Source organism: Chlorocebus sabaeus, chromosome 1 (assembly GCF_047675955.1).
Source record: "Chlorocebus sabaeus isolate Y175 chromosome 1, mChlSab1.0.hap1, whole genome shotgun sequence".
NCBI classification, from domain to species: domain Eukaryota; kingdom Metazoa; phylum Chordata; class Mammalia; order Primates; family Cercopithecidae; genus Chlorocebus; species Chlorocebus sabaeus.
In genome coordinates, this window is record NC_132904.1 from 54830285 (window position 1) to 54843819 (window position 13535).

The following is a 13535-nucleotide window of genomic DNA, read 5'->3' on the forward strand; positions in this document are numbered from 1 at the left end:
TATGCCTTTAATGATCAAATGACTTTGGCAAGTCATTTCATCTCTCTGGGCATGTGATTACTGATTTATAAAATGAAGCAGGTAGCATAGATTTTAAATATCTTCCACTACTGTATTATTTTTCTTATTCTGTCATTTTAACTATGTCTGATTTTAAAGATATATTTTAATATTGTTCATAGCAGATACACTTTAAATTATGTCCCACAGAACACTATTGCAAGTCATCTTCTGAATAAAGTGTACTTTTAAAAAAAAATATTATTATACTTTAAGTTCTGGGGTACGTGTGCATAACATGCAGTTTTGTTACATAGGTATACATGTGCCATGGTGGTTTGCTGCACCCATCAACCTGTCATCTATGTTAAATATTTCTCCTAATGCTATCCCTCCCCTAACCCCACTACCCACTGGCAGGCCCCAGTGTGTGATGTTCCCTGCCCTGTGTCCATGTGTTCTCATTGTCAACTCCCACTTATGAGTGAGAACATGCGGTGTTTGGTTTTCTGTTCTTGTGTTAGTTTGCTAAGAATGATGGTTTCCAGCTTCATCCATGTCCCTGCAAAGGACATGAACTCATCCTTTTTTATGGCTGCATAGTATTCCATGGTGTATATGTGCCACATTTTCTTAATCTGGTCTATCATTGATGGACATTTGGGTTGGTTCCAAGTCTTTGCTATTGTGAATAGTGCCGCAGTAAACATACGTGTGCATGTGTCTTTATACCAGCATGATTTATAATCCTTTGGGTGTGTACCCAGTAATGGGATGGCTGGATCAAATGATATTTCTAGTTCTAGATTCTTGAGAATCGCCACACTGTCTTCCACAATGGTTGAACTACTTTACACTCCCACCAGCAGTGTAAACGTGTTCCTATTTCTCCACATCCTCTCCAGCATCTGTTGTTTCCTGATTTTTTTAATGATCACCATTCTAACTAGCATGAGATGGTAACTGATTGTGGTTTTGATTTGCGTTTTTCTAATGACCAGTGATGATGAGCATTTTTTCATGTGTCTGTTGGCTGCATAAATGTCTTCTTTTGAGAAGTGTCTGTTCATATCCTTCACCCACTTATTGGTGGGGTTGTTTTTCTCTTGTCAATTTAAGTTCTTTGTAGATTCTGGATATTAGCCCTTTGTCAGATGGGTAGATTGCAAAAATTTTCTCCTATTCTGTAGGTTGCCTGTTCACTCTGATGATAGTTTCTTTTGCTGGGCAGAAACTCTTTAGTTTAATTAGATCCCATTTGTCAATTTTGGCTTTTGTTGTCGTTGCTTTTGGTGTTTTAGACATGAAGTCTTTGCCCATGCCTATGTCCTGAATGATATTGCCTAGGTTTTCTTCTAGGGGTTTTATGATTTTAGGTCTTATGTTTAAGACCTTAGGCTGGGCGCAGTGGCTCACACCTGTAATCCCAGCACTTTGGGAGGCCAAGGTGAGTGGATCACGAGGTCAGTAGATCGAGACCATCCTAACACAGTGAAACCCCATCTCTACTAAAAATACAAAAAAAAAAAAAAAGAAAAAAAAGAAATTAGCTGGGTGTGGTGGTGGGCACCTGTAGTCCCAGCTTCTCAGGAGGCTGAGGCAGGAGAATGGTGTGAACCTGGGAGGCGGAGCTAGCAGTGAGCCGAGGTTGCGCCACTGCCCTCCAGCCTCGGTGACAGAGCGAGACTCCATCTTAAAAAAAAGAATTTAATCCATCTTGAATTAATTTTTGTATAAGGTATAAGGAAGGGGTCCAGTTTCAGTTTTCTGCATATGGCTAGCCAGTTTTCCCAACACATTTATTAAATAGGGAATCCTTTCCCCATTGCTTGTTTTTGTCAGGTTTGTCAAAGATCAGATTGTTGTAGATGTGTGGTGATATTTCTGAGGCCTCTTTTCTGTCCCATTGGTCTATATATCTGTTTTGGTATCAATACCATGCTGTTTTGGTTACTGTAGTCTTGTAGTATAGTTTGAAGTCAGGTAGCATGATGCCCACAGCTTTGTTCTTTTGGCTTAGGCTTGTCTTGGCTATGTGGGCTCTTTTTTGGTTCCATATGAAGTTTTAAAGTAGTTTTTTCCAATTCTGTGAAGAAAGTCAGTAGTAGCTTCATGGGGATAGCATTGAATCTATAAATTACTTTGGGCAGTATAGCCATTTTCATGATATTGATTCTTCCTATCCATGAGTGTGGAATATTTTTCCATTTGTTTGTGTCCTCTCTTATTTCCTTGAGCAGTGGATTGTAGTTCTCCTTGAAGAGGTCCTTTTTAGATGAATGTGTGTTGTAGAATTTATTGCATGACACTTGTTTATAACCAAATGTCCTGTTTCTTCATGCAGTATGTTAATATGCCACGTTACATAGTCATTAAACAAGGTTTTGACATTTTGTATCATATAATACTTCATGACAGCATTTCCCAGTATGTGTTCCATAGAGCACCAGGTCTTCTAGATGTGCCATAATGTAGAGATCCAATAATTTTGACAAATACTGTGCTTTGAATTGAACAAACAATACTTTCATATCAAAATTTGAGAAATCCTGCAGTAAAGCAACCTTTTTAATGTATTGTTTCCAACATTATTTGATTAGGAGACCCTTTTGCTCAGTAATGTCTTTTAGGTTCCAGGAGAAAACACTTCCTATTTTAGTGCCACTAAAACCAGAATTCTTTTTTTTTTTTTTTTTTTTTTTTTTGAGACAGAGTCTCCCTCTCTTGCCCAGGCTGGAGTGTAGTGGTGCGATCTTGACTCACTACATGCTAAAACCGGAATTCTTTATGAGCAGCTATATAGTAGACATATAATAGAATTTGTCCTGTCTTCTGAATACTGTAGAGCCCCAGGGCTCTGCTATTGAAGGGGAAAATCTGCAGTATATTCTCTTTGCTAGAGGTAAACTTGATTCTGAACTGAAGACTGGTGGCCTAGATGGTTTGAAGGCTTGTTATCCTAAAATGTGTATTTCTTATGTATTCATTATTTTCCAGACCAATGAAAGGGCAAACCTGGTTTGATCATGTGGACATGTCAACATGATTAAAATATTATTTGGCAAGAAATGAAGGGTTTTGGGGAGAATTTTAGAACTTACAGAATTTTGCAACTACTTAGGCTCCATTATTTCCAATTCTGGAAAATTTTTAAGTTCTTAAATTGCTTTACTGAGACAATTCTATATAGTGGTACAATTGCTATATATTACATTTCAGAAAGGAAATTTAGGACTGAAAATATTTTACTTGTGGAATTAATTTTATCCTCTTTTGATAAGTGATTATTTAAGAAATGCTGTGGGAAGATTTTTACTGTGATACAGTATTGTTAAAAATGAACATAGCACAGAGATGTTGGATGCCACAGTTCCTTTAAGGATAGAAGGGTCAGGACTTGACAGTTATTTTGATATTAAAATTAAGCATCAAGATACAACAAAGATGAGGCTGAAGTGTTCAACCTGAATGGTAAGATAAACTTCCTTAAAGCTTGTGGTGATCTGCTACATCGAGTTATTGCATGCAATCAGCAATCTAGTACTTTCTGTCTCAGGATATGTTTTAAGAGCAGTAGTAGCACTTTTAGTCCAGATTGATATGGTGAGTACTAATTTATCCCATATTATTGAAGCACAGAGACTATGAACTACACATAATATAAGTTATACAGAAGCTGGGAATCACTGGCAAATGTAATCCATAGTAGTAATTGGTAGGCAAAGATATCTGCAAATGGGCAAGTTATGGCATGTGATTATGATATGTATTGACCTTGTAAGTCAATGTGAGATAATTGAGTAAACAGTGTTTAAGTTAAATTTGTATCTTTAATGAGACCTACTAAAAGCAAGGAATAATCTTTAAGTGGCCAATTTAATGAGAAGAAATAATCTTAAGTTGGCAAAGCCTTTAAAATATTGTTCAGCTGGATAAAATATGTGAAACTGTTTTATACTGAAAAATATTGAATTTAGAAGCATTATTAGAGTATCTCATATTCATAAACTATGTTTTGAATTTCCTGCTTATTTTTAAGTTTCTCACATCTTTTCAGTAGGTGAAATCTGTCATTGTAAAACACACACCAAATAAAACTAGTGTCATTATATAATTATTACACAGGATATATCTAGCAGCTGTGTAGAAGAGGGAGTATTCCTCTTACATAATAAATTATTTCTAGAAAAATTTTATCAAAAGTGTCACTTTACCATTCTATAACAAACTTTATTTTACCTAACAAATTTGGGGTTTATTTGGGGTGTGTGTGTGTGTGTGTGTGTGTTTAATCACAGCAGTACATTTTGCTTTAAAAGCAGAAATAAGAATTTTTGTCTAAACTTGGTACATTGCATTCCTAGAGATACTAAAATTAAGAACTAAGAATATTTTAGGATTTGTAGCACATTTACAAAGGAAAAGTCAACATCTATAATAAAAAGTGATATAAATAAAAATTATTTTTTACTTAATACTGATTTTCACTCTATTGGACCTTTTTCTTTCTTTCTTTCTTTTTTTTTTTTTTTTTTTGAGACGGAATCTCGCTCTGTCGCCCAGGCTGGAGTGCAGTGGTGCGATCTCGGCTCACTGCAAGCTCCGTCTCCCGGGTTCACGCCATTCTCCTGCCTCAGCCTCCTGAGTAGCTGGGACTGCAGGCGCCCGCTACCGCGCCCGGCTAATTTTTTGTATTTTAGTAGAGACGGAGTTTCACCGTGGTCTCAATCTCCTGACCTTGTGATCCGCCTGCCTCGGCCTCCCAAAGTGCTGGGATTACAGGCGTGAGCCACCGCACCCGGCCTTTCTTTCTTGTTAATAACTTTTTCTTTTGGTGAGTGTTTAATTGAAGAGCAACTTTAAGAAATGACCAATGGCATTCTATTTTGTGTTTTGGTCAAAGTAAATTAATGGTCATATATTTGAAATGGTTATCTACTTACTCTTGCTGGCTTCTAATGGTACTCTAGGGCATTTATCACAATCCCATAAAAATGTGGATAGCTTTATCTCTTCCAAGAATTTTAGTCATTCTTTTGTCATTTTGAATTTGTTGGTAATCCATGAAGAATATGATTCATTAAGTGTGGAAATCTTTGGTAAATTCATATTCATCACATTTTTATTATTTCTAAGGATTCCAGAAACCAACCAACCTAATTTTTGTTTTTGCTTTGTAATAAATGAAAATCTTTCAAGAGCATATGGCCTTTATCATACATACAAAAAGTAAACAGTTCCCTTTGGATGTGCGCATTCCACAGACATCTAATACTGTTATATTGCATTGTAATAGAAACTAAATGAGCTCTAAAGGAAATAGAGAATATAATTCTTGGCCTCTATGAATAGGGGGGAAAAGACTTCCCTTGATAAAATGCTCAAAAAACTATGCCAAGAAAATGTACTCATGCATGTATGCAATGAATAAATATTAAGTATCAACTATGGGCCCAGCCCTTAGTTTAGGAATTGGGAGATCACCATTGAACAAAACTGAAATCCTGGCCTTTATGGGAGCATGTGCTAATGTGGTTGACAGACAAACTAAAAAACAAGGTAAGTGAAATAGATATCCAATATATTGGATAGTAACAAGTGCCATGGAGAAAAATAAAACAGAGAAAGTGGGGAGAGAGTGTTAGGGCATTGCAGTTTTAAATAACGTTGTCAGCAAAAGCTTAGCAGAGCAGAAGATGCTTGAATGAAAACTTGAAAGTGATGAGGAACTGAGTCATTAAAATATCTGTGGAAAGAGTATTTAGGCAAAGGAATAACACAGAAGTGCGTAGATCAGTGGATGGGGGCATGCCCAGTGTATTTAAAGAGCAGCAAGGAAGCAAAGTGGGGCTAAAGAAGAATAAAGAAGATGAAGGGAGGCTGGTAGAGTAATCCACACAAGAGATTATAGTAGCTCACAGCATTATGGTAGTAATAGAGTAGGTAAGAAATCAGGATTTGTTGACAGTGGGATATAGGCTATTAAAAAGAGGGGAATCAGGATTTTTTTGTTTGTTAAGTGGGAGAATCATATTTTTCCAAGTTTATTAACCCGTGTTTAGTTATTAAAACTTATGTATTGTTTTAAGCCTTTTTTATTGTGGTAAAATATATATATATAAGATTTGCCATTTAGCTATTTTTAAGTATTCAGTTCAGTGGCATTAAATACATTTTGAAATTCAGTTTTGTATGTAAAAATGTTCTCTCAGCCAGGCATGATGGCTCACACCTATAATCCAGCACTTTGGAATGGTAAGGCAGGAGCATCACTTGAACTCAGGAGTTTGAAATCAGCTGGGCAACATAGGGAGACCCTGTCTCTACAAAAACTAAACAGTTAACCTGGCATGGTGGCATGTGCCTGTGATTCTAGCCACTCAGGAAGCTGAGGTGGGAGGATCCCTTATGCCCAGAAGGTTGAGGCTGCAGTGAGCTGTGGTTGTGCCACTGCCCTCCAGCCTGGGCAACAGAGCAAGACCTTGTTTCAAAAACAAAAACAAAGTTCACTTTTCTCAAAATATCAGCATTGTCGCTTATGAACAAAAACAATTTGGAGCCGATTGTGCTTTACTGCCAAGAGCATTGAGCACCAAGCATTCTGCAAGCCTTAGAATCCTTGTTTGAGAGATTGAGACAAGTAGAAAAACCAAAATGAAAATTAGCATCGTATTTCCAAAACAGATCTTCTTCTTTTGAAAACTGACTTTTCATTTAAATATCATTTTTTAACTTTTCATCTAAGTGAGTATAATTTTAAATTGTTTGGGTCACTATTTAAAATAATTTGAACATGTCTTATTTGCCTTTGATTCACTCAGAAAGGAAATGCTCAAATAATGTGTTACATTTCCAGAGCTTAAGGAGCTTTTCAAGAATGAAATAAGTATTCCCTGCTTCATAATTTGTCTACTTTACTTTTAGATTGCTCTTAAAGTCTATTCTTTATTTGTAGTTTGATTTTTTAAATCATATTTTATAATTAATTTTGAATTTGTATAAGTTATGTTTAAGGTGATGTTCATCTTTTGTGAATTATGAGTCTAGGAAATCCCTTCCGTTTGTTGATTTCAGTGTCTCTTTTTCTAGGGAACGAAGAAGGAAGAGATTGAAGGTGAAGCAGAAGTGTCTGGTTTAATTCAGCCTGCAGAAGTGTTTGCTCCCAAAAGCCTGGTGTTGGTATCCAGATTATATTATCCAGAAATTTTTAGGGTAAAGAACACATAGTTATTATTAATTTGTATTATTGTGTGTCTCTTGAGTGAACCATGGTACAAGTTGTTTAGATTGAAAATATTGTTAGATTGATTTAGGAATTCATCTATGAAATACAGTTAGCATGAACAGAAGAAATATTTTCATGTTGGATGAAATAAATACCTGAATAAGTTAATGTGACTACTAAAACTTCTAAGGATAGGTCCCACATTTATTAAATCCAGAATGTATACATCCTAAATAAATAATTTGATTACCTGTAGTAAATGTAAATGCATGAGTGATTTAACAACTTTATGTATGTTTATTCACCTTACGCGGAATCAGGTTTAAGTAAATAGGATGAATGTTTGAGATTTCAAATAATTCTGATCCTACTTCTGTCAAAATACCTTAAAATATTGCTTCCAGTTATTTTCTTGTTTTAGAAACACAGAATTTTCAAATATAAGAGGAAATTTTTATTCATTTGTAAATGTTTGTGCTAACATAAAATTTCTGTAAAACTTTTCCAGAAATTGAGATTATTTATGTTAAGAAAGAATTAATTTAGTGTCAAGATTTCAATGACAATGGGTAACTCCAAGCAAATACTAAGTTTTCAAAGTCACAAATTTCGCTATACTGAAAGAGATTCATAAAGATTGCATTGTGTCTGTTTTACCACCTACCTTCTTCTGAACTCATTGTTAATCTTGCAATCTTGTCTCTGTTTTGCAATCCTTTCTTACAATTCACATGTTACATTTTTCTGTAGAATAAGCATTCCAGATTTGTAAGAACCACCAAACAAGATAAAATTTCTAAGTTTCTATCTTGAGATTTGGAGTTTAACAAACTAAATTGAGGCAAAAACAATATTAGCCCTACAGATTTGCTAAAAGTAGTTATCAGAGCACAGACATCTGTTTTACAAATTGTGGATTTCTGCTTTCCATAAACTCATCTCAGAAGCTCATTTGGAGGTTCTGGTTCTAAGGAAAATTTAATAAACTTAATTTTTGCTGTTTAAAATGTATTCCATGTTCACTGTATAATATACTTTACTAGGTTCAAAGAGAAATTGTCCTAGAACAGATGTCATAACAATTTATTTTTAATGCTTTTTCCATGAAATAATTACATGTATCTATCTTTTTGCAGGCTTGCCTGGGTTTGATCTATACCGTGTATGTGGACAGCCTGAATGTCTCCTTGGAAAGTCTAATTGCTAACCTTTGTGCCTGCCTTGTCCCAGCGGCTGGAGGGTCTCAGGTAAATAGAATAGAAAGAGGGGTGGAGAAGGATTGTTTCTCTTCCCCTCTCCTCCAGTTAATTTAATTTATGGTGAAAGAAAGAATTTTTTAAATATTTTTGTTTTAGGGAAGATCCTAGTTTAGTTAAGCGTTGTCCCCATGGTCTGCCTTCTAGACACTCAAGATTCCGTTCTTTTCTTAGGTCATGAGGTTAATTTTAACACAGGGTTCGTCTTTCACATAGCATAATTAGAAGTCATATTTCGTGTAACTTGAACTGCAGTTTGTATTTTCTTGGAAATATATTAAGTTGAACTTTTAAATGTGCTCTTTTACCTTTCTTACTCCTGTATATAGTTACACCTCATTTTTATTAACCTAAATTGAAAAATGTTGGAGTGATAAAAATTAGAAGATAACGCTAAGAAAACTCTCAACACAGTTCTTTGTTACATTGTAACTACTTATTAATAGATTCATGTATTCTGTATGTCTTGAGATTTTCATATTTGTCTCTAAAGTAGAAAAATAATCTCTGCTGCTATGATTTATTTATTGTTTCTTGGTCAACCACACTTTTAATAGAATAGATTTTTTCCTTAAACCCTAAAAATGAATAGTTGATAATTTATTTTGCTTATTCTTATATAATATTGGGGAAGAGGACAGCCTTCTAAAAATCACATTGTCTTCAATCTGACAAAGATCCTGCTTATAGTGAGATTGGCATTTCTTTTTCTTGCCCTTTGCCTTTTTACTTCTCTTCTGTCTTTCTCATTGTCTTTTGTCTTAAATTTTTATCCTTTTTTTTTCTCTCTCTCTCTTGCTCTCTCCTCCTTCATTCTTCTACCTCTGCTCAAAGGGCAGAACATTAAATGTGAGTTTGATCACAGATGATTCTAAACTTGAATTGCTTTATGAGCGTTTATTAATGTTGTTGACTTTAACATTTCATTATTTTTTAGCCAGTTATGATTATCAATGATTTTTGTGTCTTATCTTTACTAGATTTGCAACTTTCAACCACTGAATTTTCTTATGCCACTTAAGTATACAAAGAACTTAAATGTTATGGGGTATCCATTGTTGCCCTTTGTATCTGTTAATTGGATCTTATATGGTTGTTTGCTCTAAAAATGAACATCAAAGATATTTTTATTTTTTAAAAAATGTCTGAAATCGTGTGTGCGTGTGTGTGTGTGTGTGTGTTTGTGTGTGTATGTTTCTCCCATTCTGCAGAAGCTGTTTTCTTTGGGTGCAGGAGATAGACAGCTGATCCAGACTCCTTTACATGATAGCCTTCCTGTCACGGGCACTAGTGTGGCTCTCCTGTTCCAGCAATTGGGTATGTCTTTTCTCCCATTTTCAATGTCGTCTTGTAGAAACCTGTGATTAAAGGATTTATTTTAAGTTGACATCACCTCACATGAATCAAGAAAATATTTTTTAAACCATTATAATATTTTATATATAGGATATATATATATAATTTTGTGGGTCCTGATATTACCTAGTGTTCATTCTTTTTAAAAATTTTAACCCAGACCCCTTTTTTTCTTAGGTCAGTTAGACTTTTAGAAAGTGGATGGGATGAGTGTGGTAGCTCATGCCTGTAATCACAGTACTTTGCAAGGCCGAGGCAGGAGGATTGTTTAAGCCCAGGAATTTGAAACCAACCTGGACAACATAGTGAGATCCCATATCTACAGAAAATTTTTAAAACATTAGCTGGGCATGTTGGTGCACACTGTAATCTCAGCTACTAGGGAGGCTGAGGCAGGTGTATCACTTGAGCCCAAGAATTCAAGACTGCAGTGAGCTGTGATGGTGCCTCTGTACTCTAACATAGAAAGAAGGAAAGTGGACACATTTTCTTTATGCTAAAAGATGAATAGATGATATATTTAGCATTTCCATAGATGAACTGCTTTTATAGAAACCTTGTCAGGTGGGACTATGAGTCTCATTCTTCTCATCCCACCATCTATATGAGGACTTTATCTCCAATTTTTCAGTAATGGCTAGGATGAAAGATTGGGAGGATTCTAGAAAGTGTCTACTGTACATTGGACAGCTTTTACATTATTTAAGAAAAATGTAACAAAAATGAGGATGTTTCAAACTGGGGCTGCCCAAAGATTCCCATTTACGTTACCTCTGACTTGTCCTTTATATATACCTGCCTATGAGTGTCCCACTCTCATTGTTCTCCATCTGTGTTTGTCTTTTCCTAGTTATGCTGAAATCTTCCCTTTCCCTAAGGTCCATACCCTGCCTTTTCATGAAATTCTTATTTTCTTGCACAGAAATTCTGCCCTCTTGCTTTCCTCTTGCCTCTTGTTGAATTTTGCTCTTAGTTTTGCTCTGTAACTTACCTCCCTTTTCATCAGTGTCCCTGTCCATATTCTTCTGCTTTAACTTCAATCAGTGAAAGTTAGAAAGCCTTAGAGGAAATTAGTATCAATATAAATAGAGTCTTCTAATATCTGAATTAAAATGAATGGTGATCTCAATTTCAAAGTAATTCTTTCCAGCTACATTTGCCTCTTCTTAGGCCAACTCTAAAATATTATAATATTTCCCTTTGGTCAAAGAATACAAAATTTCAATTAGGAGAAATATCAAGATATCTACTATGCAACATGGTGACTACAGTTAATAACAATGTATTATATACTTGAACATCATTAAGAGAGTGGATTTTAAGTGTTCTTACCACAAAAAAAAGTATGTGAAGTAATGCATATGTTAATTAGCTCAATTTAGCCTATCTGCAAAGTGTACGTATTTCAAAACATCACATTGTACACTGTAAATATATAGTTTTTTGTCAATTAGTGCAAGTTTTTACTCATTGAGCAATCATAGTTAAGCCTTAAGATATTTAAAGCTGTTTTCTTTAAATTCATTTCATATTAAATATTTAATGCATATCTATTTAATATGAAATCATAATCCCTTCCTGGTGGCGTATCTCCAAAGAACTCTTGTTGATTACATTCTCCCTCCACAAACTTTTGGAAATTAAAAAAAAAATTTTTTTTTGGAGACAGGCTCTTAGTCGTCACCCAGGCTGGAATGCAGTGGCATGAACACAGCTCACTACAGCCTCCAACACCCTGGGCTCAAGCAATCTTCCCTCCTTAGCCTCTTGAGTAGCTGGGATGATAGGCATATGCAATCATGCCCAGTTAATTTTTTTAATTTTTTATTTTATAGAGATAGGGTCTTGCTATGTTGCCCAGGCTGTTCTCAAACTCCTGGGCTCAAGCAGTCCTACTGCTTTGCACTCCCAAAGTGCTGGGATTATAGGCATGAGCCACTGCACCCAGCCTGGAAGTAAATTTAGTAGATTCATGGACTACCTGCATGCAGCTTGTCCGTGGTCCCTACTAACCATTGACTTAATTGATTTTAGCCAAGCACCATTCACTTGACGTTTTTACTTTAAAAAAAGGTTGCATACCTCTAAAGGGTCAAAGCAGAGATTTACTATGAACAGGAATAGAAGGATATGACACAAATATTTCACAAATGAAATTATTTCACATTTCCAAATGCTACCATTTTTCATGAACTTAATGAGTACCTTATAAACCTCTACGGTCTTAGTTTTACAATGAATTGTGAGTGGGGAGGAGAGGAGAAGGTTGTAACCAGCATTTAGCATCAAGGACCAGGGATATTAAGCATCCTGCAGTTTGTTTGATGTTTAGGTACCAGAAAAAATTTTACCCCCAATACTTTAAAAGAAAAAAAAACTGTAGATAAAGTATACATTTATAAAACCCAGACCTCTCTGCCAGTAATGGTGGCCTGTGTAATTCAGAATAATCCTCTTAACAATGTCAACTTGAAAAGATACACAAATATAAACAACATCTGCTAAACCAGGCACAGTGGCTCATGCCTGTAATCCCAGCACTTTGGGAGGCCAAGGCAGGTGGATCACTTGAGGGCAGGTGTTTGAGACCAGCCTGGCCAACGTGCTGACACCCCGTCTCTACTAAAAATAGAAAAAATTAGCGGAGCATGGTGGTAGGCGCCTATAGTTCCAGCTACTCAGGAGGCTGAGGCATGAGAATCGCTTGAACCCAGGAGGAGGAGGTTGCAGTGAGCCAAGATCATACCACTTCACTCCAGCCTGGGTGACAGAGTGAAACCCTGTCTCAAAATAAACAAATAAAAATAAGATCTGCTTGAAGGCATCAGACCCAGTAAATAATTGCCAAACCACAATCCAAGAGAAAATGAAGTGAGCCAAACATTTGGGACCATTTTTTCCTAAGGGCACATGTTGATTTTTGAAGAAATGGCTGAGAAGCTGATCAGTACTATTGATATCTTACGGGGAAGAGGGAAAATTGGAATTCAAGTTTTACCAAGGTGGATTTTTTTAATGAAGCTGTCATAATTTGAGTTGAGACCATAAAAGGCCACAGCCTAGGACTGGGTAAATCAGAAGTAGATTGGCTCCCTTGGGAACTACATTACAGCCTGAAATAATTTCAGTTTCTTGAGTTGGATTAAGGTAATCCTTGATGCTACTGTCTATCCATCTCATAGAAGTATGTCCTCTCTGAAACAAGATAACTACATTCTAGACCTCCAATTTGTCTTTAAATTTTTATATACCTGCCCTGTACTCAATCAAAAATAACCAGAAACGTGAGAATCAAAACTATATGAAAGAAATGTAAAAGAAACCATAGACAATGTGAAAGAACCACAGGGACTTTAGCAAATAGAGTTATCAGATGCAGTTATTAAAATAACTATATTTAAAATAGTGAAGGAAATAGTCAAGACTGAGAATTTGGGAGTGACATTAACCAGATAAAGGAATAGGAAATTCCAGTCCTCCCTCCCTGACAGAAACACTGATTTAACAAAGATTCACTGACAAAAATCCCTGCATGACAATTCCAGATTCTAGTTAAGAAATTACAGTACCTCAGACTTGCACAAAGCAGAGAATAGCAGCATTGAAATGTGTAAATAGAGCAATTTTATGTTACCTGTATCAGCCCCTTCCTCAACTCTCTAAGGCTTGGGGGTACAGGGAGGAGGGAAGAGTGGAGC

The 13535-nt window shown here is 35.7% G+C and overlaps 1 protein-coding gene across 9 annotated transcripts in view; it reads left to right on the forward strand.

Moving 5' to 3' along the window:
• The window catches only part of SBF2 (SET binding factor 2), a 519305-nt gene that overhangs the window by 246650 nt on the left and 259120 nt on the right, over positions 1-13535 (forward strand). For all 9 annotated transcript variants that reach the window (XM_073018389.1, XM_073018410.1, XM_008007157.3 and 6 more), the window contains 3 exons: positions 7090-7212; positions 8362-8472; positions 9693-9798. In XM_073018389.1, coding sequence (XP_072874490.1) covers positions 7090-7212; positions 8362-8472; positions 9693-9798 — 340 coding nt within the window. The remainder of the gene's footprint in view (positions 1-7089; positions 7213-8361; positions 8473-9692; positions 9799-13535) is intronic.